Here is a 26,703-nt window from a genome sequence, read left to right as displayed (position 1 = left end):
TCACTTTAATAACTCTACCTACATGTACATATTACCTCAACTAACCGGTGCCCCTGCACATTGACTCTGTACCGGTACCCCCCTGTATAGTCTCGCTATTGTTATTTTACTGCTGCTCTTTAATTACTTGTTACTTTTATTTCTCATTCGTATCCGTATTTCTTTTAACTGCATTGTTGGTTAGGGGCTCGTAAGTAAGCATTTCACTGTAAGGTCTACAGCTGTTGTATTCAGCACATGTGACTAATAACATGTGATTTGCTCGTTGTCTCAGTTTAGGCTGATAGTACTGCTGCAAGTTTGTTTGTTTTGTTTTACATTTTATTTTGTTCTGTCATGACTTCCGCCGAAGTCGGTTCTTCTCCTTGTTCGGGCGGCGCTCGGCGGTCGACGTCGCCGGTCTTCTAGCCATCGCCGATCCACTTTTCATTTTCCATTGGTTTTGTCTTTGTTTCCCACACACCTGGTTTTCATTTCCCAATTACTGGTCATGTATTTAACCCTCTGTTTACCCCATGTCTTTGTGTGTGATTGTTTGTTGTTCAGGTCGGTACGTTTCCGGCTGTTTTTTTCCGGGTGCTGTTTTCACCCGGGCTTTGTGGCTACCGTTATTGTTCGCACATTGGTATTGTTACTTTGTGCTCTTTCTTAAGTAAAGTGCGTTTGTTCACTCATCTCTGCTCTCCTGCGCCAGCTACACCCACCGCCTGACACAGGCACTGGTTACAGTGAGAAGCTTCCTCTTGAGCGGACAGCTTGATGAAAACCAGTCAATATTCAGGTCCCCAAGAAAGTAGACCTCTCTGTTTACATCACATACACTATCAAGCATTTCACACATATTATTTAGATACTGACTATTCACACTTGGTGGCCTATAGTAACACCCCAAAAGAAAAGGCTTTACCTGCAACCACAACACTTCAATAACACTCGACATAAGATCTTCTCTAAGCATTACAGGGATATGGCTCTAAATATGTACAGCAACACCTCCCCCATAAACATTTCTGTCTCTTCTATACATGTTATATCCTTGTATTGCTACTGTTGGATCATCAAATGAATTATCTAAGTGAGTCTCAGAAATGGCTAAAATATTAATGTTATCTGATGTTAGCAAGTTATTGATTTCATTAACATTATTTCTAAGGCCACATATAGAGTTGAAGTCAGAAGTTGGAAAAACAGTCCACATTTACTTTTCATCAGCCAACAAGATGAGTAGGCCTAACGAACAGCAAAAGCAATAGCCTATGTCAATCTACTATCCCCCATCGTACAAAAGTCAACCTATTCTATTTGAGAAATACATTTTCCAAAACATAGTCCGGGACAGTTGTGGGATACAATAGATCCCAAATTAATACAACCACTAGCATGAAAAAACGTTTTTACTCAAAGCAACAGATCAGAACATTTAGCTTAAAATGTGATAAACTATTAGGCTATTTCTTCACATTATAAGCACAGCAATGCGCACACGGCAGTAGGCTATAAGCGTGAATGTTCCATTAGCGGGAAAACACCATTATCAATAGTGACCACAAATGCGATTATGCATGTAAAGTTTTTATTATAAAGGTGCATTTCTATGGTGAAAATTATCTTCCGCAAACTTGAAAATCGTGCTGCTTATGTATGCCAGTTAGGCTCTACACCCCTGGATTAAGTTATTTGGCCACTTTGGTTATGATACAACCCTTATCAAAACATATAGGCCTATGGGCTAGGCTTCATGAGGTGTGCGACTATGATTCGAAAAAGTAAAAAAGCCATTGTTTCTTGCCTTACACTGGGTATCATTCACAAGTGATAATATATAATTCACAAGTGATGGGCTAATATTGTCACCCATCAGACTATTCTTGATTTAATCTATTCTTTACCTATACAAAATAAATAAGCCCAGCAAAAAAATAAATGTTCTCTCACTGTCAACTGCGTTTATTTTGAGCAAACTTAACATATATTATACATATTATATATATTATAACATATATTTACTATTTGTATGAACATAACAAGATTCAAGAACTGAGACATAAACTAAACAAGTTCCACAGACATGTGACTAACAGAAATTGAATAATGTGTCCCTGAACAAAGGGGGGGTCAAAATCAAAAGTAACAGTCAATATCTGGTGTGGCCACCAGCTGCATTAAGTACTGCAGTGCATCTCCTCCTCATGGACTGCACCAGATTTGCCCGTTCTTGCTGTGAGATGTTACCCCACTCTTCCACCAAGGCACCTGCAAGTTCCCAGATATTTCTGGGGGGAATGGCCCTAGCCCTCACCCTCCGATCCAACAGGTCCCAGACGTGCTCAGTGGGATTGAGATCCGGGCTCTTCGCTGGCCATGGCAGAACACTAACATTCCTGTCTTGCAGAAAATCACACACAGAACGAGCAGTATGGCTGGTGGCATTGTCATGCTGGAGGGTCATGTCAGGATGAGCCTGCAGGAAGGGTACCACATGAAGGAGGAGGATGTCTTCCCTGTAACGTACAGTGTTGAGATTGCCTGCAATGACAACAAGCTCAGTCAGATGATGCTGTGACACACTGCCCAAGAACATGACAGACCCTCCACCTCCAAATCGATCCTGCTCCAGAGTACAGGCCTCGGTGTAACGTTCATTCCTTCGATGATAAACGCGAATCCGACCATCACCCCTGGTGAGACAAAACCGTGACTCGTCAGTGAAGAGCACTTTTTACCAGTCCTGTCTGGTCCAGCGACGGTGGGTTTGTGCCCATAGGCGACGTTGTTGCCGGTGATGTCTGGTGAGGACCTGCCTTACAACAGGCCTACAAGCCCTCAGTCCAGCCTCTCTCAGCCTTGAGGACAGTCTGAGCACTGAGGGATTGTGCTTGCCATGCAGTTGTTGTTGCCATCCTGTACATGTCCCGCAAGTGTGATGTTCGGATGTACCGATCCTGTGCAGGTGTTGTTACACATGGTCTGCCACTGCAAGGACAATCAGTAGTTTGTCCTGTCTCCCTGTAGCGCTGTCTTAGGCACCACATCTGCAGTCCTCATTCCTCCTTGCAGCATGCCTAAGGCACGTTCACGCAGATGAGCAGGGACCCTGGGCATCTTTCTTATGGTGTTTTTCCAGAGTCAGTAGAAAGGCCTCTTTAGTGTCCTAAGTTTTCATAACCTTAATGACCTTAATTGCCTACTGTCTGTAAGCTGTTAGTGTCTTAACAATTCCACAGGTGCATGTTCATTAATTCCTTATGGTTCATTAAACACGCATGGGAAACAGTGTTAAAACCCTTTACAATGAAGATCTGTGAAGTTATTTGGATTTTTACAAATTATCTTTGAAAGACAGGGTCCTGAAAAAGGGACGTTTCTTTTTTTCCCTGAGTTTATGTATGAAATCTATTTTCATTTAGGACCATTATCATGCACCTGTCTCGAAACAGGGGCAGCGGGAAAAAATATGTCATGTATGCACTTAAATAGCAAATGGAGGGTGCTTTGCCCGTGGTTAATTGTCATGCCAGCCAGATAGGCTATACTCCTGTTGTAAAGATAAGCAATGTGCTTAATATTAGGAAAGTTGAGGAATCAATATAGTAGGCCTTGCCTATAGAAAACTAATGGGATCGTCTTTTTAATAGGGTCAATCACAACTAAGGTCACAGAAGTTTTTCATTTTGATAAGCCTGAATATAGGGTTGTGTTTTACCTTTGTACAGACATTTACATTTTAGTCATTAAGCTCTTCTTATCCAGAGCGAATTCCAATTAGTGATTATATACATTTTTTCTGTAAATTAAAGCTTTAGAAATACAATTCATAATGCATGTCAATACATCTTAAGGCTATAGTACTGGGGAAAGTCATGCCCCTTTTTAGTGTTAGCAGGAAGGTTCTTTAGTGTTCCTTAAAATAAATGGATCACAACTACTTTTTAGGCAAACCAGAGTTTATTGGTGCAATAAAAAGCATACGCATGTAACAAGGAAATGTGTCGATGTACACGTTTGGATTGGTATCCTGATATAATTTCAGAAACAAGAAACAAATACTTAACAGAAGTCTTGAACATTGAACTAACATTTCATCTCATCAAAAATGTCAACCATTTTTCTTATCCTCCTAGATACAATTGAAAATATATGCTCTATATTCATATTCTGACAATTCAATAGAATGTCTTTACTTTGGGATTGCCATCCGATATCTTAAATATGTACAATATTCATTCGTACAGGTTATGGTATTGAATTATTGATATTACAGGCATTGGCTAAATGTGTTGCATAAAAATATATATAATGTACTCAAATTAAATAATTTAAGTTTAGGTGTGTCTGGAGAAGAGAGTAAACAAACAGTTACATAATAAAAAGAAAAAATGAAATAAATATTGCACAACAATTGTTTTACAAACATTTGCTTCAAGGAACATTTAAGCATTCGGTGCATGTGACAAATAAAATTTGATTTTATTTGAATTATTTTGGTGTTTGTTTCATTAGTCCAATTTAATTGATGACATGCAACAATGGACAAATTTAAACAAATACCAAGATAGTTTTGGGGTGGAGTTTTCCTTTAAGTAATACAACTTTCATCCTTTTTAGGCTGACAATACATACAAGCTAATATTTTGAAATTCAAGGAAGTCAACTACTCATCTGCAAAATTTTACAGACAGTAAAACATTTCATTTTTTACCTGAAACAAAAAAATGACTAAGACATGGTCATTTTCAAAATGACAGTTGCAGTAACACTTTGGAATTCCACAGCACTTAAATTTAAGGATTACAATTACAATTGTTGGTCTAATATGTAAATCTGTTATATGTGAATTCCCCTTTCAAAAAAAGAACACAGTAGTTAAAACATATTGCTGTGACTACAAAGTCTCCTAAATGAGAAAAAAAAAAAATGTAAAAATTGAAATGACAAAATGTGCAAAACAGATGCCTTGTTTAGCTAGAAAGCAACAAATAGAAACAGACTTTGGCATTCAGGTGAACATAGGGCTAATAATGCACTGGAACTAAGGGGCCAAGCCCGAACCATGAAAAACAGCCCCCCAACCATTATTCCTCCACCACCAAACTTGGGCAGGTAGCTTTCTCCTGGCAGCCGCCAAACCAGGATTTGTTCGTCGGACTGCCAGATGGTGAAGTGTGATTCATCACTCCAGAGAACGCGTTTCACAGCTCCAAAGTCCATTGGCGGCGAGCTTTACACCACTCCAGCCGACGCTCTTCAGTATGGGCCATTCTACTGCCAATATTTGTCTATGGAGATTGCATGGCTGTGTGCTCGATTTTATACACCTGTCAGCAACGGGTGTGGCAGAAATAGCCGAATCCACAAATTTTAAGGGGTGTCCACATACTTCTGGCCATGTAGTGTATTTCTTCCTTTCTGGATTACCATTTTGATATGGGTACTTACAGAGTACAGGTGTTAAGACTATGAAATGATTGAAGCTGTAACGCTCACTGATGCAACATAACAGATGGGGAGGCAGGAGTGCCATTTGCCTTACGTACATGTGCAATGTACAATACTTAGCCTTTGGGTACAGTTTATCAACTGTACATAGATTAGAAGCAGCATGCGACAAGTGAGAGGTACTGTTCATATACCACATACACATCTATTAGGTGTGCCTATTAGCACAGCCTACTAGGAACAAAAGTACAAGTGGCATGGGTATGTGCACTACAATGGAGAAGAGGCATTTTCATGAGTAAACCTTGTCTGGGGGCTGCATGTCATCTCACCTCATTGCGATGATTTTGTCTCATGGAACGGCACAGACTGTCCTGGTGTATACCTTAGGCTACTTATTTTAGATGAATGGAAAATCCTCATATGACAAAAACAGATATGCAGATTCTGGCTTACAAATTCTACTGCTGCATATTAATCCACGTAACCCACCTTGCACACCAAATGAAAAAACCCAGACAAGCAATAGTCTGAAATACACTTTGGTTTCACAGTTAGGAAAAACATTAATAGAACACAAGCAGGATAGTACAACAATACGACCGATGCATCTGTGTAGACCAAGATGAAAAGCCCGACTAGATTGATCGGCGAATCAAGTTGTTCTTATCAGGCTCCAGAAACTCCTCGACGAGAGTATCTGTTACTTTCTTAAGCTCCTCCTCAAGACTTGAGATGTCACTGAAAGCCAAAATAAAAACAATTTTAAAATGCAAAACATTTTTACGATGCTAGCTCGTCAATGACTTGGCTTTACCTTAATTACCCCAAATGTGCAGCCATTCGTCTTACACTATAGCTTAAACCAGGTCCAACACACTTTTTCCTACCATCTCTGCCACTAAAATACTGAGACTATACTGGTGCTTTTGGAACTATTCCGTAACACTGTAGCTACCTCCAGCTGGTCCTCCAGAGTGTGTCATTGCTAGTAGAAGGGGGCGCCGTTACACTCAACACAAACCTTTTTCCGGGCGGTGCACAGAATTCCGTGTAGAACTTAATCTTTGGCTCTGTGCCACTGGTCCTTAGTGTGGCCACGATCCCATTCTGCAGAGTGAAGGTGATCATTTGGCTGCTCTTTGTCACAGGTAGCACCTGAGAGAGGATGAGGAGTTTTTACCTATACCTCTCATTATGAACCATTCCATTTGAAGCACACTAATGTATGAAATAAAATACAAAATTAAACCACTACATTACACTTACGCAAAGTTTGTCAGGTTGACTACTATCATATCCTGTAGTCACATCTCTCACGTCCACAATGCTGTGTCCACCCGAGGATCTGGGGTAAGTGTTCTCTCCCTCAAAGTTCCGAAGACGTGTGAATATTCTCTTGACAGTAGCGGGGTCGTGGCAGATGACATATGACGTTGTGGAAATGTGATAACCGTAACTGAAGGACAACAACAGTAAAGGATATTAGCATTTGACTGGAGAAGAGAGAGACAATGGATATTTATGGTAGATCAATAAAGTGAAGCTGAAATAAAAAACGGCCCAACTTTATGGTGCAAAAACACCACAAACCTTAATTGATCAGAAACTACACTAAAAGTATGTGGACACCTGCTCTTTGAACATCTCATTCCAAAATCATGGGTATTCATATGGAGTTGGTCCTCCCTTTGCTGCATCTAGGCTTTCCACTAGATGTTGGAATATTGCTACGGGGACTTGCTTCCATTCAGCCACAAGATCATTAGTGAGGTCGGGCACTGATGTTGGGCGATTTGGCCTGGCTCGCAGTCAGCTTCCAAATCATCCCAAAGGTTTTTGATAGGGTTGAGGTCAGGGCTCTGTGCAGGCCAGTCAAGTTCTTACACAGCAATCTCGACAAACAATTTCTGTATGGACCTCGCTTTGTGCACGGGGGTATTGTCATGCTGAAACAGGAAAGGGTCTTGCCCAAACTGTTGCCACAAAGTTGGAAGCACAGAATCGTCTGGAATGTCATTGTATGCTTAAGCGTTAAGATTTCCCTAGCCCGAACTATGAAAAACAGCCCCAGATCATTATTCCTCCTCCACCAAACTTTACAGGCACTATGCATTTGGGCAGGCAGCATTCTCCTGGCATCCGCCAAACACAGATTCGTCCGTCGTACTGCCAGATGGTGAAGTGTGATTCATCACTCCAGAGAACAAGTTTCCACTGCTCTGGAGTCCAATGGCGGCAAGCTTTACACCACTCCAGCCGACGCTTCGCATTGTGCATGGTGACCTTAGGCTTGTGTGCGGCTGCTCGGCCATGGAAACGCATTTAATGATGCTCGCGGCAAACAGTTATTGTGTCTGATGTTGCTTTCAGAAGCAGTTTGGAACTCGGTAGTGAGTGTTGCAACAGAGGACAGACAATTTTTATGTGCTGCGCTATTCAGCACTCAGTGGTCCCGTTCTGTGAGCTTGTGCGGCCTACCACTTCGCGGCTTAACCGTTCTTGCTCCTATGTGTTTCCACTTTACAATAACAGCACTTACAGTTGACCGGGGCAGCTTTAGCAGGGCAGAAAGTAGACAAGCTTATGACGGTGCCACGTTGAAAGTCACTGAGCTCTTCAGTAAGGCTATTCAACAGCTAATGTTTGTCTATGGAGATTGCATGGCTGTGTGCTCGATTTTATACACCCGTCAGTAACGAGTGTGGCTGAAATAGCCAAATCCACTTATTTGAAGGGCTGTCCACATACTTTTGTATATATAGTGTATATATTTCTATGGTAGTTAATGTTGTCGCGATACCAGAATTTTACCAGATTAAGTATTATGATACTAGACAGCAAAACGATATCACGGCAAAAAATGAAAGCAGGGAGAACGACTGTGAGAAGGTCAGTCCTCATTTCCCCATAAATAAACCCAATAACATATTGGGTTATAGCCTATACATGATCCATATTAAAATCAGGTAGGTGTGCTATTAGCAATAAGCATTATCATCTGTAGCCCAACTGATAAAAAATAGGCTGAAGCATGGGGTTTCCCATATCCATACCCCATTGGGGTAATCATTAGCTAGATCCCAAACTCTAAACATGATGATACTAGTTAGCAATGTAATGAGGACTTAAAATGTCTCCCAAAAAATTGCATAAATTGTGAATATAATGTAGGCCTACCAGTTACAATTGAACCTTTGTTACATTTAGCCCTGGTCTTACCCTATGCAGTCAGTTTGAATTGCAGAGCACTAACTGCTGATCTACTCTTTCAAAACAGTGCAGTTTGCGAACATTTTTAGGAGTTGAGAAATGAAGTAGCGATGGAAGTGTTTTCCAGCGATTGTATTGAGAAATGTTGTGCATTGACTGCTTATTAGAATGCATGGTTCTCTGCCTGTTGCACTCGCAATTTGAATGCGCCTCGAGAGGAATTTCTCGCATTAGAACGCACAACAAGCCGACTAGGTAAATAGGTAAACTATTCTACTATGGGGTGCCTGGTGCCTGATTTTACTGTTTGTTACCCATTTTGTTCCTACTTACAAAGCATGTAGAGGTCTGTCATTTTTATCATAGGTACACTTCAACTGTGAGAGACGGAATCTAAAACAAAAATCCAGAAAATCACATTGTATGATTAAGTAATTAATTTGCATTTTATTGCATGACATAGGTATTTGATACATCAGAAAAGCAGAACTTAATATTTGGTACAGAAACCTTTGTTTGCAATTATAGAGATCATACGTTTCCTGTAGTTCTTGACCAGGTTTGCACACACTGCAGCAGGGATTTTGGCCCACTCCTCCATACAGACCTTCTCCAGATCCTTCAGGTTTCGGGGCTGTCGCTGGGCAATACGGACTTTCAGCTCCCTCCAAAGATATTCTATTGGGTTCAGGTCTGGAGACTGGCTAGGCCACTCCAGGACCTTGAGATGCTTCTTACGGAGCCACTCCTTAGTTGCCCTGGCTGTGTGTTTCGGGTCGTTGTCATGCTGGAAGACCCAGCCACGATCCATCTTCAATGCTCTTACTGAGGGAAGGAGGTTCTCGCGATACATGGCCCCATCCATCCTCCCCTCAATACGGTGCAGTCGTCCTGTCCCCTTTGCAGAAAAGCATCCCCAAAGAATGATGTTTCCACCTCCATGCTTCACGGTTGGGATGGTGTTCTTGGGGTTGTACTCATCCTTCTTCTTCTTCCAAACACGGCGAGTGGAGTTTAGACCAAAAAGCTCTATTTTTGTCTCATCAGACCACATGACCTTCTCCCATTCCTCCTCTGGATCATCCAGATGGTCATTGACAAACTTCAGACGGGCCTGGACATGCGCTGGCTTGAGCAGGGGGACCTTGCGTGCGCTGCAGGATTTTAATCCATGACGGCGTAGTGTGTTACTAATGGTTTTCTTTCAGACTGTGGTCCCAGCTCTCTTCAGGTCATTGACCAGGTCCTGCCGTGTAGTTCTGGGCTGATCCCTCACCTTCCTCATGATCATTGATGCCCCACGAGGTGAGATCTTGCATGGAGCCCCAGACCGAGGGTGATTGACCGTCATCTTGAACTTCTTCCATTTTCTAATAATTGCGCCAACAGTTGTTGCCTTCTCACCAAGCTGCTTGCCTATTGTCCTGTAGCCCATCCCAGCCTTGTGCAGGTCTACAATTTTACCCCTGATGTCCTTACACAGCTCTCTGGTCTTGGCCATGTGGAGAGGTTGGAGTCTGTTTGATTGAGTGTGTGGACAGGTGTCTTTTATACAGGTAACGAGTTCAAACAGATGCAGTTAATACAGGTAATGAGTGGAGAACAGGAGGGCTTCTTAAAGAAAAACTAACAGGTCTGTGAGAGCTGGAATTCTTACTGGTTGGTAGGTGATCAAATACTTATGTCATGCAATAAAATGCAAATTAATTACATAAAAATCATACAATGTGATTTTCTGGACTTTTGACTTTTTAGATTCCGTCTCTCACAGTTGAAGTGTACCTATGATAAAAATTACAGACCACTACATGCTTTGTAAGTAGGAAAACCTGCAAAATCGGCAGTGTATCAAATACTTGTTCTCCCCACTGTATGTATATATATGTGTGTGTATATATATATATATATATATATATATACATATATACACACACACACACACACACATATATATATATACAGTTGAAGTCGAAGTTTACATACACTTAGGTTGGAGTCATTAAAACTTGTTTTTCAACCACTCCACAAATTTCTTGTTAACAAAGTATAATTTTGGCAAGTTGGTTAGGACATCTGCTTTGTGCATGACACAAGTCATTTTCCCAACAATTGTTTACAGATTGTTTATTTCACTTACAATTCACTGTATCACAATTCCGGTGGGTCAGAAGTTTACATACACTAAGTTGACTGTGCCTTTAAACAGCTTGGAAAATTCCAGAAAATGATGTCATGGCTTTAGAAGCTTCTGATAGGCTAATTGACATAATTTGAGTCAATTGGAGGTGTACCTGTGGATATATTTCAAGGCCTACCTTCAAACTCAGTGCCTCTTTGCTGGACATCATGGGGAAATCAAAAGAAATCAGCCAAGAGAAAAATACATTTAGACCTCCACAAGTCTGGTTCATCCTTGGGAGCAATTTCCAAAAGCCTGAAGGTACCACGTTCATCTGTACAAACAATAGTACGCAAGTATAAACACCATGGGACCACACAGCCGTCATACCGCTCAGGAAGGAGACCCGTTCAGTATCTAGAGATGAACGCACTTTGGTGAGAAAAGTGCAAATCAATCCCAGAACAGCAGCAAAGGACCTTGTGAAGATGCTGGAGGAAACAGGTACAAAAGTATCTATATCCACAGTAAAACGAGTCCTATATCAACAGAACCTGAAAGGCCGCTCTGCAAGGAAGAAGCCACTGCTCCAAACCGCCAGAAAAAATACAGACTACGGTTTGCAACTGCACATGGGGACAAAGATCAAACTTTTTGGAGAAATGTCCTCTGGTCTGATGAAACAAAAATAGAACTGTTTGGCCATAATGACCATTGTTATGTTTGGAGGAAAAAGGGGGATGCTTGCAAGCCGAAGAACACCATCCCAAACGTGAAGCACGGGGGTGGCAGCATCATGTTGTGGGGGTGCTTTGCTGCAGGAGGGACTGGTGCACTTCACAAAATAGATGACATCATGAGAAAGGAAAATTCTGTGGATATATTGAAGCAACATCAATACATCAGTCAGGAAGTTAAAGCTTGGTCGCAGATGGGTCTTCCAAATGGACCCCAAGCAGATGGGGTCCATTTCCAAAGTTGTGGCAAAATGGCTTAAGGACAACGAACTCAAGGTATTGGAGTGGCCATCACAAAGCCCTGACCTCAATCCTATAGAAAATGTGTGGGCAGAACTGAAAAAGGAGGCCTACAAACCTGGCTCAGTTACACCAGCTCTGTCAGGAGGAATGGGCCAAAATTCACCCAACTTATTGTGGGAAGCTTGTGGAAGGCTACCCGAAACGTTTGATCCAAGTTAAACAATTTAAAGGCAACGCTACCAAATACTAATTGAGTGTATGTAAACTTCTGACCCACTGTGAATGTCATGAAATAAATAAAAGCTGAAATGAAATCTACACTATTATTCTGACATTTCACATTCTTAACATAAAGTGCTGATCCTAGCTGACCTAAGACAGAGAATTTTTAATAGGATTAAATGTCAGGAATTGTGAAAAACTGGAGTTTAAATGTATTTGGCTAAGGTGTATGTAAACTCCCGACATCAACTGTACACACATTATATATATATATATATATATATATATATATATTAATATATACACACACACAAGAAAAGTATGTGAACCCTTTGGAATTACCTGGATTTCAGCATAAATTGGATCTTATCTTCATCCAAGTCACAACAATAGACAAACACAGTCTGCTGAAACTAATAACACAAACAATTATACCTGTTTATGTCTTTATTGAACACACCGTGTAAACATTCACAGTGCAGTGGGAAAAGTATGTGAACCCTTGGATTTAATAACTGGTTGACCATCCCTTGGCAGCAATAACCTCAACCAAACTTTTTCTGTAGTTGCGGATCAGACCTGCACAATGGTCCGAAGGAATTTTGGACCATTCATCTTTACAAAAAACTGTTTCAGTTCAGCAATATTCTTAGGATGTCTGGTGTGAACCGCTCTCGAGGTCATGCCACAGCATCTCAATCGGGTTGAGGTCAGGACTGACTGGGCCACTCCAGAAGGCGTATTTTCTTCTGTTGAAGCCATTCTGTTCTTGATTTACTTCTGTGTTTTGGGTCGTTGTCCTGTTGCATCACCCACCTTATGTTGAGCTTCAATTGGCAGACAAATAGCCTAACATTCTCCTGCAAAATGTATTGATAAACTTGGGAATTCATTTTTTCCTTTGATGATAGCAAGCTGTCCAGGCCCTGAGGCAGCCCCAAACCATGATGCTCCCTCCACCATACTTTACAGTTGGGATGAGGTTTTGATGTTGGTGTGCTGTGCCTTTTTTTATCCACACATAGTGTTGTGTGTTCCTTCCAAACAACTCAACTTCTGTCCACAGAATATTTTGCCAGAAGTGCTGTGGGACATCCAGGTGATCTTTTGCGAACTTCAGACGTGCAGCAATATTTTCTTTGGACAGCAGTGGCTTCTTCTATGGTGTCCCCCAATGTTTAGTGTTTTACATATCGTAGACTCGTCAACAGAGATGTTAGCATGTTCCAGAGATTTCTGTAAGTCTTTAGCTGACACTCTAGGATTCTTCTTAACCTCATTGAGCATTTTGTAGTCATCTTTGCAGGACGGCCCCTCCTAGGGAGAGTAGCAACAGTGCTGAACTTTCTCCATTTATAGACAACTTGTCTTACCTTGGACTGATGAACATCAAGGCTTTTAGAGATACTTTTGTAACCTTTTCCAGCTTTATGCAAGTCAACAATTCGTAATCGTAGGTCTTCTGAGATCTCTTTTGTTTGAGGCATGGGTCACATCAGGCAATGCTTCTTGTGAATAGCAAACTCAAATTTTGTGAGTGTTTTTTACAGGGCAGGGCAGCTCTAACCAACATCTCCAATCTCATCTCATTGATTGTACTCCAGGTTAGCGGACTCCTGACTCCAATTAGCTTTTGGAAAAGTCATTAGCCTAGGGGTTCACATACTTTCCCCAACCTAAACTGTGAATGTTTAAATGATGTATTCAATATAGACAAGAAAAATACAATAATTTGCGTGTTATTAGTTGAAGCACACTGTTTGTCTGTTGTGACTAAGATGAAGATCAGATCAAATTTTGTGACTAATTTATGCAGAAATCCAGGTAATTCTTGCCACTGTGTTTGTTATATATATCTCCATCTTATCTTGCGCTCCTAGCTTCTCAAAAGTGGCTTGCGCTGGGTCAGCTTACTCAGCATTGCATGTGCAAGATCAAGTATCTTATCCTACTACTGCCCCATTGCGAAAATTTGGACAAATTACTAGACAGACATGATCCGCTCAGTCAGTATACATTGTGAGACACATATGATAGAAGTACTGAAAGTAACAAAAATTCTACTACCGAACCATTTTTCATGTTCTTGTATCAAAAAAGTACCCAAAGTTTTGGTATACCATGTAACACTAAGTTACATAGTCAGGTAGTCGGTTATAGTATCAGTTATAACAATGTGTACCTACTACCTAGTTATTCCAGTGAGCTAACTACCATGTAGACACAGCGATTTCAGGCCACTTAATGTAAAGTGACACCAAATAAACTCAGTAAACCAGAACATAGGAGGAAACTGGAATGACACCTACATTTCAAAGATGTTTTCCAGCTGCTGATGAAGGGTCAGGTTCTTGTTGTAAAGATAAGAGGCCATCTCAGCCACAACCACAGCTGCACTCACTCCATCCTTATCTGGGACCATGCTGCCGCACAGGAATCCTGAAACACACCAGACAAAACAAAAAGACATTTCAGGGCATATTTATCAAATACTAGTCCAACGGTCACTGCAACTCTCCCTCCTTAGCAGCCTGTCTGTACCTCGGGTAAACGGTGTACTGATCAACCCATTTGGTACAACTGCAAATTGAAACATTTTCACATCATATTCTCAATTAAATTGAACTGTTTTCTATAATATAATATAAATAATATTATAATTTTCTATAATATAAAGATACCTTGACTTGATCAACCTATTTGCTACAACTCAAAATCATTTGATAAAGCCTTATATTATGTTCAGGATTGATCCTTAATTGTTTGCAATAGTGGATACCACCACCATGACTTTATATTCAAAGTTTCAAACTGCTTTCACCATAAACGACAAAGCAAATGTTGTAAGAACTGAAAGAGATTTGTTAACCTATAGACTCCTCAAAGGCGAAGATCACTTCATTCCCCGTTTTTGCCAACTCGTGTATTTTCTTTCCGATCCATTTGAAACCAGGCAATGTTTCCTGAAACAGAGTGAACAGGGGTGCATTCTTAGGGCACAATGTAGAAACATGTAAACAAGTGTTTATTGAACAAATTCAGGTAGGTCCCACCCCATTTCCAACTGTTTGCTTCTGTCACAGATTCTACATTATATAGACCAGACACTGAATGAAAATACATTTCTTCAAAAATGCATTCAGCAGTCGGGAGGCAAGATCAGGTGAGACCATTCAGGCCAACAAGAGAGCAGGTACGTGTGTGAACAACAGGCACAACTCCGATAGAAGGTGTTTTTTTAATCAAAGTTGACGGGATGTCACATGTCCTTAATTATATCAGTACACTCGTAACAACGTAAGAATTACAAAACTTCTATTCGATTAAATAAGCCTCACATAGCAAGTAAGCCATTACACTGACCTCCATACAAAAACTCCTCGCTTGGTGAGGGAAAAAAATAACACAAAAACACCACTTGCTGGAGACAGATTTTGAGTACAGTTATCCCTCTGCTACTGTTTGGTTTCAGAGGTGAGGTTCTTGAGCACCTGGCAGAGGGCTCTCATGCTACTATCGTGACTGCAGGCAACGCAACCAGATTAAGTCTGAAAGCTAAGGGTGTATATTGCTCGACCTCCAACCATGCTTCATTCACCTGGAGGAGGAAAACTTACGTACTTCAAAATGGAAGCCCTCTATCCGTGCAAAGGCCTTGAGGATCTTGGAGGAGACGGTGGTGGCCAGCATGTACATCCTCTCCCTATCAGCCGGGTCTGAGTGAGTCTCCTTCCAATTGAACAGCATCCACCAGCCCAGCAGAGCTGCAAGCTCATTACCTGTGAAAACTTTCCATCCGCACCTAGACAGAACATGACAACAAAGCTAAGGTCAAGAGTTGTCATCTCAGCAGGAAAAACATGTTGTAGCTAACAACCAGGGCCCAGAGTTTTCGCTAGTAGATCACATGGTCAGTAAAAGCTCTTGGCCTTTGAACAAAACTACATTAGATCTGTGCATATCAGTAATAGCTTGTGGTCCAGTAATCAGTATTATAATTATATTTTAAGAGAGTAGGCTACATTTGTATCAGGTATTTTACCTCTCAGATTGCTCTGCAACAGCCAACCGATCTGCATCTGGATCAGTTGCCATGACAATCGTGGCATTCTCTCTCTCAGCAAGGCGAAGGGAGAGCTCCTACAACACCAAAATATCAACAACAAAAAATCATGGAGGACGCACAGACACTGTATGGGAGTGAGATGCACACCAATTTGTGGAAAAAAAATAGTAATTTTATGCTACAGAGACACGAACGAGGCTGCCGCAGGCTGCATTGACTACAATTCACACACAGTGAGAATTGTGCATCTAGTGTAGCAACTCTGTAACACAGATAGCACTGAAAAGTTAGGTGAATTGAATATTTCCTCACCAAAACAGACTCTCCTTCCTCTGGATTTGGACAGCTGACAGTGGAGAAGTTTGGATCAGGATCTTTCTGTTCTGGCACAGGGATAGGAGGGGGGAACCCAAACGCCCGGAAAGCCTGCTGGACGTAGTTATGCCCTACTCCATGAAAGGACGAGTGCACAAACTTCAACGGGGACTTGGTGTTGAGTTCTCTGAGAAACAAGCAAGTAAAAACATGTATAAGTGTGTTTTCTATTCAACAAATATGAATTGTGTTTGCTGCAAAATGAATTGTGGACACTGAGAAAATTAAATTTTTCTGACTCAGAATTCAAACAATTCAACAAATTGAATAAGAAAAGGTGATCGGGGGTAATTAAAAGAAACATCTGTGATAACTACAACACGTTCACAGCCAGAGTGAGGGTGTTTGCCGGCTCCCTGCGTCATAATAAATGTGTTTGACGACTCCCAATTACATCATAAATCATAATTTTCTGAATGAATATCCAATTGTTAAAAGGCAGCACACGCCACTGTGAATAAATCAGCATTAACTACTTGTGATCACTTTCTAAAGTACAGACTCCTAGCACTGTGAATTGGTACCTGTGGAAACAAACAGAGCTGAGGTCCTCCATATACTTTTGGGATATCTCCCTCAGCGGATCGCTCCTCAGTGGACTGTTGTCTGCCAAACTCTCGTTCCAGGACTCGCTCCATGGCTCGGAGCTCTCTTCAATGCACTTCAGGATCTCCTTGTCGTTAGGAGATGAGATCTGGGCTCCATTGTGCCAGTAAACCTTCAAAAGAAAAGCAAGACACTGTACCAAATGCTAATGCACAGCTTAATATCTTAACATTGTATGGCATACCTAATTCAACCTCCCCTTAGGACAGGGTTTCCCAAACTCGGTCCTGGGGACCCCCCTGGGTACACGTTTAGTTTTTTGCCCTACCACTACACAGCTGATCCAAATAATCAACTCATCATCAAGCTTTAATTATTTGAGTCAACTGCGTAGTGCAATGGAAAAAAACTAAACGTGCACCCAGGTGGGGCCACAAAGACAGAGTTTGTTCACCCTGCCTTAGGATATCATTAGCTAGTAATACAACAGCAGGAATAAAAAGGCATATTTTCTTTTTCTTGTATGATAAATAGCATACAGTCCCCGACAAGATGCAGTGTTAAAAGCTTTTAGTTCAACAAGGATTCCAGATGCTGTACGCTTCATGCCTTGACTCAAGTGACCCTGGTAAGATGAAAAGCAGAAGTCTAATACCTTGTATCCATTGTCCTCTTTTGGGTTGTGAGAGGCAGTGACCATTACACCAGCTGCAGCGCCCAGCCTCTTTACAGCATATGGCTAGGAGAGATCACGAAACAGTAAGGCCTTGGGAACTAAATTAATGTAATTCTTAGCCTAATCTGAAAGCGCTGAGACTTTGACTTTACCAGCTGTATAGCCATATAAGTACGTCCAGAGGTTTTTCCTGAAGACACAATCTGGCCATTAAAAACCATTATAACTAAGGCATAGACTTCTTCCTGGTCTGGTCACATGGCCAGGTAAATCACCTGGCCCTTCGTATATGACATCACCAGTATATAGGAAACAAATTGGTAAGCAACCAAGAAACAAGTGATTTATGTCCAAGGAGGGATAAAGTGACCAGGCTTTAATTTGAATGAAATAGTTAAAATCAATATATTTGATCTTACCACAAAGGGAGTTGGGACATATGTGGAGAAAAGAAACACAGGAATATCTTTACAAAGCATCACAGCTGCAGTCAACCGGGCAAGTCTGTGGAATAAAAAAAAGATCATACTATTTCTTTAGAAGAATAATACTAAATAGTCCATTATCATTTTCAGATCACAGAAATTCATTTTTTTTGTTGCTTTAACCCCCCCCAAGAAACAGACACACATCCACACCAGAGCCCTATACTGTGTATTGTGTGTAGTTTGAGGAGTTAGCGAGGTAACTTTGGACAACTCTGAGTTCAACTCGGGATAACCCGTACCACAAAAATTGCTCACCTTTTAGACAGGTCAATTTCGGTGACAATTAATCCTTCAGAACTAACCTGCTCCCCGGGCAGACTAACTCAGGACTAACTCCATTCATCCCGAATGAAGTGTCTGAGCCGCGAGTTTGAGGACCAATGAAATCAGATTCCCTCCCTCTCCCAAATATTGCGTCATCATCCCCCATTCAATTGAGGAAGATGACTGATTAAATAGTTTGTTAAATCAAATGTTTTTTTGTGTGTTCAAAAATAGTCGTGTTAAAATACCCATCACATTACACGTTTAGTAATGACAGAATGCATTTGAAACTTCACGCACAGTAAAACTTGTATGACTTAATAAAATGACTGTATCCATAATACGGTAGTGGGGAAAAGGTGCTTGTGCATTGATAAGCACACCAAAGATGGCATTATGATAAGTAATAAAATAAATATGGCACTTCAACATGCCTATTTCACACCATAACCTGCTGAATTTGAAAGATAACTTTGCTTTCGGCACAAATTAAAATGTGGTACTGACTCGCCCATGGATTGATGTTTCAGCATTGTCCAAATGAAAAGTTTGGTGTTTCACTAGCCACGTGCGACATGCATGCACAGTTACAAACCTGCTAGAGTTAGCGGCAGGTGGACGTGGCCATATCCACCGTCATAGTACGGATGAAGCCTGATCTGGAATGTGAAGCTAACTGAAGCTGGCTATCTTAAGAAAACCCTGAGTAGATCTAGCTTCAATCGTAGTAGTTGGATGGCAATAATATTTTTTCCATGGAGAATTGACAAATTTTCAATCCCAAGATAAATTTTTTTATAGTCATAGAAGTAAGCAACACGTCTTTATTGTTTTTTGGGGTTGAGTACTGTACTAGTGTTGTGGTCACTGATATAATGTGTGTGAACAAAGCCAAAGAGTTAAAGTTGCTTTAGGTCACTCATTCTAGAGTAGTCATATTTTAGTAAAGCAGCTGTACTATTGTTCCATTTCCTTCATAATGCTATGGGCATTGAAACATGTTAACCTATTATATAGTTACCACCTCTCTAACCTCTAGGCTACCTGCCGCTCCAAACTCTCTAATATTCTAAAACTCTAGTTTGTGGTTCCCCGAGTCTCAACTGGGAAATAGCCTACACACACAACATCTATTTACTGTTATTATTTTGGCTCTAGAAATTTGTGCAGTTAACAGTAGGCCAATAATGCAATAAATGTTCTCACTCAGCCCATCTGTATTCACAACTATTTTGCCATCACAACTTCAGTCAGGAATGTGACCTCTTAATACACTTCATCACACTTAACACACTGCACTGTCGACAGAGCAACCAAAAGCCACAATCATCATTACATTAGGAGTTATTTATTAGATAACTAAAAGGCCCACTGATATTTACAGCCAGTTTTTTTATCCATTTACATTAAATCAGACTATCTAATATGTAGCCAGTTATACATGTTTGCAAGTGGTGGTATGATCTGCAGAGGAGAAAGGAGGAGGTATAGTATAGTACCGTTCACTGTTGCAACCACTGGCCTCCTGCGCTCGCGTGTCGTATCCAACCACTATGCCACGGCTACTGAAGTCGGGGAAAGACCTGGCCAGGTATTTGTACATACCCTGCAGTGAGGAGGAGTGGGAAAAGATTGGAATGATGAGGCCATGTCTATAGCTCTTTAAAATTCTTATTTTCTATTAACCTTCATGTTTTCACTTTGAAAAGGAGGTAAGGGAAACTCTGGTAGGTATGTGGGTTGTTAGACTGTGTGCTGTGCCCCATGAGACACAGTCAGTTTGTTACGATACAAGAATGTTGACTTCAATACCGATACCAGGTTTGGTATCACTATACTCGATAATATACTCAATATCAAAATGATATCCCAGCAAAAAAAAAAGAAATGTATATTAGCCAAAGTCACAGAATGGCACTTGATCCAGACAGATACTTCGCTACTGCTCTGGTCAATCGTTGGGCATCTTTTGAGTTCAATATAATTTTATTCCAAAAATTTTACGGACATTTTTCAGAGACAGCCATTTATGCATTAATGAATCAATTATACAATGATACAATCAATATGACTTTTTACCAATAATTTATTTGAATGGTAAATCTCTATTGATAAACTGGGTAAATCAAGATTTAGCCTAGACCTATTAACAATACTGGTGAATGCGTATTCAATAGGATTGTATGCATGCACTGAGTTATTGAGCTTGTTCTGGATGATTTCATGGGGCTACAGATAACAAACAATCTATTTCCCTTCCATTTGGGCCTAATTTTGCTGTACTGATCAACAAGATTTGCATAAAAGTACGTGCTGTCTCTTTAACAAGTAATGACATCATTCATGAGGCAAGATGGGTGCAACCAGTCGGGAGCCCTATTCACAAAACACACACACACAGTCAGTCAGTCAGTTTGCTCAGGCAAATAGATAATCTTTGGCTGATGGAGACTGAATAAGTGAATGAAATGTTTTTAGTGGCAAACAGCTTGGAACGCATATTTTGCATTATGGCACATAATCACAAACAAAGTACTAGGGTTTTGAATTGATGTTAGCTTCATCTGTAAGCAAACAAGGAAAGTTAACCTACAAAGCTGGAAGCTACTGGTATCTTCTTGCATTGTAAAGTGTTCTAGCCTGTATGGACATTGTTTCGCGAACGGTAATTAACAGTTTTAACATTTCTACATGCCGTGTCGCATTATTCAAGTGTGTTAACTTCTGTGCAGCATGAGTGGGAAGCTAAAATTATGCAGCCCAGACTCCCAGTTCAGGCTAGCAATGAGTAACGCTATAGAAGACTTTGGCTGCGCTGATCAGTGAGACAGATTTAACAGAACTACTGAAAGTAACAAAAATTCTAGGACTGAACCGTTTTCATGTTCTAGTATTGAAAAAGTATCAACGTTTCGTTATACCTTCCAACACTACTGCTGCTGAAAAAAGTCCTAGGGGAAACACTGTACATACTGTTGAAGTCAGAAGTTTACATACACTTAGGTTGGAGTCATTAAAACTTGTTTTTCAACCACTCCACAACCACTCTACAAATTGTAGACCTCCAAAAGTCTGGTTCAGCCTTGGGAGCAATTTCCAAATGCCTGAAGGTACCACGTTCATCTGTACAAACAATAGTATGCAAGTATAAACACCATGGGACCACGCAGCCGTCATACCGCTCAGGAAGAAGACGCGTTCTGTCTCCTAGAGATGAACGCACTTTGGCGCGAAAAGTGCAAATCAATCCCAGAACAGCAAAGGACCCTGTGAAAATGCTGGAGGAAACAGGTACAAAAGTATCAATATCCACAGTAAAACGAGTCCTATATCAACAGAACCTGAAAGGCCGCTCTGCAAGGAAGAAGCCACTGCTCAAAACAGCCATAAAAAAGACAGACTACGGTTTGCAACTGCACATGGGGACAAAGATCATACTTTTTGGAGAAATGTCCTCTGGTCTGATGAAACAAAAATAGAACTGTTTGGCCATAACGCCCATCGTTATGTTTGGAGGAAAAAGGGGGATGCTTGCAAGCCGAAGAACACCATCCCAACCGTGAAGCACGGGGTGGCAGCATCATGTTGTGGGGGTGCTTTGCTGCTGGAGGGACTGGTGCACTTCACAAAATAGATGGCATCATGAGGCAGGAAAATTATGTGGATATATTGAAGCATCATCTCAAGACATCAGTCAGGAAGTTAAAGCTTGGTCACAAATGGATCTTCCAAATGGACAATGACCCCAAGCATACTTCCAAAGTTGTGGGAAAATGGCTTAAGGACAACAAAGTCAAGGTATTGGAGTGGCCATCACAAAGCCCTGACCTCAATCCTATAGAAAATGTGTGGGCAGAACTGAAAAAGCATGTGTGAGCAAGGTGGCCTACAAACCTGACTCAGTTACACCAGCTCTGTCAGGAGGAATGGGCCAGAATTCACCCAATTTATTGTGGGAAGCTTGTGGAAGGCTACCCGAAACGTTTGACCCAAGTTAAACAATTTAAAAGGCAATGCTACCAAATACTAATTGAGTGTATGTAAACTTCTGACCCACTGAGAATGTGATGAAAGAAATAAAATCTGAAATAAATCATTTTCTCTACTATTATTCTGACATTTCACATTCTTAAAAAATAAAAAGTGGTGACCCTAACTGACCCAAGACAGGGAATGTTTACTAGGATTAAATGTCAGGGATTGTGAAAAACTGAGTTTAAATGTATTTGGCTTAGGTGTATGTAAACTTCCGACTTCAACTGTACACAAAGAGTGTAAAAAAACATCAAGAACACCTGCTCTTTCCATGACAAACTGACCAGGTGAAAGCTATGATCCATTATTGATTTCACCTGTTAAATTCACTTCAAAATCAGTGTAGATGTAGGGGAGGAGACAGGTTAAAGAATGATTTTTAAGCCTTGAGACATGGATTGTGTAGGGTGTGCCATTCTCAGAGGGTGAATGGGCAAGACAAAATATTTAAGTGCCTTTGAACGGGGTATGATAGTAGGTGCCAGGTGCACCTGTTTGTGTCCAAAACAGCAACGCTGCTGTGTTTTTCACACTCAACAGTTTCCCATGTGTATCAATAATGATCCAACACCCAAAGGAAATCCAGCCAACTTGACAACTGTGGGAAGCAACATGGGCCAGCATCCCTGTGGAACGCTTTCGACACCTTGTATAGTCCATGCCTCAATGTATTGAGGCTGTTCTGAGTGCAAAAGGGGGTGCAACTGAATATTAGGAAGGTGTCCTTAATGGGGTTTACACTCAATGTATATACTGTATATATACACTGATTATACCAAACATTAATATTGTTTTCGCCCTGAGAACAGCCTCAATTTATAATTGCCTATTCACCCTCTGAATGGCAAACATACATACAAACTCCATGCCTTAAGGCTTAAAAATCCTTCTTTAACCCGTCTCCTCCCCTTATCTACACTGACTGAAGTAGATTTAACAAGTGACATCAATAAAGGATCATAGCTTTCACCTGGTCAGTCTGTCATAGAAAGAGCAGGTGTTTTTAATGTTTGTATACTCAGTGTATATACTACAACAGCCCAATGCCTTTGACACTGCTTAAATGTAATATTGTATACTACATCCATATTTTATTTTATTTTATTTAATTACATAGGCCTATGCATGTTACAATTCAGCTTTTTGCCCCAAATGTGTACAATTCAAAATAAACCTTAACTATACATCTAAAAACTACTGGGAGGTAGAGACTCCACCACCATATTGCAATGCTAAAGTCATTGATCTCATTAATGGTTGACCTTAAAATTGCTGATACCAATATATAGAAACCACTGATATGCCTAACTTTTATTTTAAAACATTGATATAGTGGTTTTACAATCATCTGTGATTGATATATTATGCCGACTCACTGGACAGCATTGTACTTAATTAAAAGGTAAAATCATCAATATGACATCATACACAGCGGGGTGCCTACCTGCTTACAGACAACTGCAACAACAACCTTCAAGTCTGTCAAGGCTGCCACTATAGGCTATTTCCATAAAGATGGAAAAGAGAGAACACCTATTTTTGCAAGGGCCGGATTGGATTATGCTGATACCGGTCCATGGCCCGTGACGTGAACGGGCAAAAGCGGTGAGGGAGGAGCGCCCTTCTCAAATCAAACAATAATCTGCGCCGCTCGGTCATGTTGTCAACAAGGCAGCATGGTGCATCGTCCAGAAACATACAACATATCTTTTCCATAAAATATATATTTAAATTTCAAACTAGTTTTCATTGGGAAGGCAGATAAAGCGTTTTCATCAAAAGCAATCACTTTTGCATGTGAAAAACACAATGGTAGTTATTACTCCGCGTGCTTAATTACGTCACTTTCGTTTTGAGCCAACTTCGCCGTGGACTTTGACCGGGGCACCCTGCTCATGCCCAGTAGGCAGCCCGGTTCAAAAAGGAATACAATCAACTTTCACCCAGTGCAAAACACACCTACCCAAGATTAATTGAATCTCCTCAATGATACAAAGCGCCATTGTGGGCTATCTCCATTTTAAAAGTACATTTCTACTTGGTAGTCTTCTACTTCAATGAGGTTATTGGCAGTTAATAAACAAATTGAAAAGGTGCATAGTATTGTGCTGGAGTGTATGTATAGTCTGACAAGGTATAAACTCAAGGTTGATGAGTTACTGCCACCGAAGAACTGAGCCAATTTTGCTGTTGTTGAGATCTGTAAACAGGAAGTTGTTCCGCTGTACACGATGATGTCATATAGCTGAGTGAGTCTATACCTTTAACATAACCTGTGCCAGAATAGTTTGCTCATAGAAGGAAACTATTATTAACCTGTGTGGACTGGATGATGGTCAGATCATTAATGAGGGCAAAGCCTGCACCCATGGCTGCCCTCAGCCCTGCCGTCCCAAACGCCATCCTGGAGCAGAGCCTACGCCTCAGCTCCTCCACTTGCCCATCCAGCAAAAGGGCCTCTATCTGAGCTCTGGTCTGTGGATTCTGAATGGGAAAGAACATCCAAAAAATATATTAGCTTCACATTCAGCACTCTCTTACTGACATCATTACTCAACACAGTTGCACACCACTTAATTTAAAACTGACTTGCTTGCAGATTGAGTCAAATATACACAATACCAACTGCTTCAACATTATGGTTGAGCTACACTGGAACTGAACAAAATGATAATCTTGCTGTTGCTAAAAGTAGCCTAATCTTGTCTGTTCAATCAGAATTTAAATATCCTCAGAATATCGTCTTAAATCTAGACAGACATAGATCTGGGCCTTTACAGCTCCTTAATGGATCTGACAGTCCAAGTAAGGTTATGAAGTCTGACATTTAGAGAGTGGGGGTCAGCCATATCCATTGCTTTTACGGCCTTTCTAAACTAGGGCTCCAGTGCAAGTGTTGGGGGTGGAGTAGAGGCTGCATGAGCCGGGCTCTGTACTTTGCGATTAGGAATAAGAAAAATTGGTAAAATTGTTGCCTGGAAACTAGACTTGTTTGTGCTAATATTCCACACCTTGTCATATGCCAAACTGTTTGGCATAATGACAAGGAGTGGAATGTTAGCACAAATATATCTGGCACCAGGATAGGTCTTGCCCTCCATAACATGTTTTACATTTTAGTAATTTCTGCAGAGCGACTAAGGGTTAGGTGCCTTGCTCAAAGGCACAGACAGATTTTTCACCTAGTCGGCATGGGGATTTGAACCAGCAACCAAACAGATACTGGCCCAACGCTCTTAGCCGCTAGGCTACCTGCCACTATTAAAAGACACACACACACACACATTTCAGAAGACCACCGATCTGAAGGACAAGGCATTTGCACCTGACATACCAGGCAAGTGACAAGCCAAATCAGTAAATTACATCGTCAATAAAAAGTGTTCGTTAACTATGATGATGACACTGACAGTTGAGTCACTGACCTTATCCCACGTTATCCATTGGTAAATAGCCTTATCAAGTCGCACGTCCCCAGTTGCATGGTAATTTAGGTCCAGGTCTCCGTTGTTCTCCATAGTATGATATTGTGCAGCAAAACATCAAGCTAGCTAACTACGTAGCTAACGTTAACCAACGTTAGTTTACAAAACTAGCAAACTCACAAGCTAGCAATAGGCCAGGCAGGACATAACGTCCCTCGCTATCGTATCGGTCTTGACGTTGTCTGTGTGTGAGTGTTTGCTTTGGCTACCGAAACTCAGCAAACAGATATAGCTAGCTAACAGAAGATAAGAAAATAAATGTATTGTCTAACAAACCGTTAGGACGCTAGCTAGCTAACGTTAGCTTGACGCGCAGAGTGGTGTTGTTGAGCGTCCGAGCCAGCTAGCTACTAGTAGTAGTACCATGTTATCATCTGCAGTGGACATCTGGATGGCGTGATCACCCTTGAAAACAGCACGCTAGCTAGTTATAACTAGTTATCAAGCGTAGCAACATACTGACCCACCCTTACCAGGCTTGTCCTATCTTGGCACTCAAGTTGGCTTTATTATGTTAAACTAGTTAGTAGACTGAGGTTGGGACTAGTTACCACAGCCACAAAGTCAAAATTGGATATGTCGTAAAAATGCATTTAAAAAATATATATATTTTTGGTCTTAATTTATGGTTAGGGTTTGGCATAAGGTTAGCAGGGTGGTTATGGATATATTTTTTAAATAATTTAAAGAAGATATTTTTTTTTTTTTAAATAGGCGGGGTTTAGACATAATTTTGACTTTGTAGTTGTGGTAACTAGTGACAACCAACTAGTAGCCTTCAGTCGCGGGGCTACATTT

At 40.9% G+C, this 26,703-nt stretch overlaps 1 protein-coding gene across 1 annotated transcript; it reads right to left on the bottom strand.

The window, feature by feature from the left end:
- Positions 1-3,926: 3,926 nt before the first annotated feature.
- Positions 3,927-26,464, bottom strand: pgm2l1 (phosphoglucomutase 2-like 1). Its single transcript, XM_071359363.1, has 14 exons — positions 25,846-26,464; positions 24,737-24,904; positions 19,885-19,991; positions 18,053-18,137; positions 17,613-17,696; positions 16,936-17,129; positions 16,349-16,538; positions 16,013-16,110; positions 15,592-15,772; positions 14,840-14,933; positions 14,280-14,409; positions 6,706-6,895; positions 6,461-6,594; positions 3,927-6,177 (listed from the first exon to the last, which is right to left on the bottom strand). The coding sequence occupies exons 1-14, from the start codon at positions 25,936-25,938 to the stop codon at positions 6,075-6,077; spliced, it is 1,851 nt and encodes a 616-aa protein (XP_071215464.1). The 5' UTR covers positions 25,939-26,464; the 3' UTR covers positions 3,927-6,074.
- Positions 26,465-26,703: the final 239 nt, after the last annotated feature.

Source organism: Salvelinus alpinus, chromosome 22 (assembly GCF_045679555.1).
Source record: "Salvelinus alpinus chromosome 22, SLU_Salpinus.1, whole genome shotgun sequence".
NCBI lineage: Eukaryota > Metazoa > Chordata > Actinopteri > Salmoniformes > Salmonidae > Salvelinus > Salvelinus alpinus.
The sequence above is the reverse complement of the archived record's forward strand: the minus strand, read 5'-3'. Positions and strand labels throughout refer to the sequence as shown.

Bases quoted from the DNA above. Each gene is read 5' to 3' on its own strand.
- pgm2l1 (XM_071359363.1), bottom strand. From the start codon at position 25,938: ATGGAGAACAACGGAGACCTGGACCTAAATTACCATGCAACTGGGGAC. The intron at 19,992-24,736 runs GTTAATAATAGT...TCCTCACTGCAG, and splicing joins CCATCATCCAGTCCACACAG to GGTATGTACAAATACCTGGC. The intron at 14,934-15,591 runs GTACGTAAGTTT...ACTCTGTTTCAG, and splicing joins TAGAGGGCTTCCATTTTGAA to GAAACATTGCCTGGTTTCAA.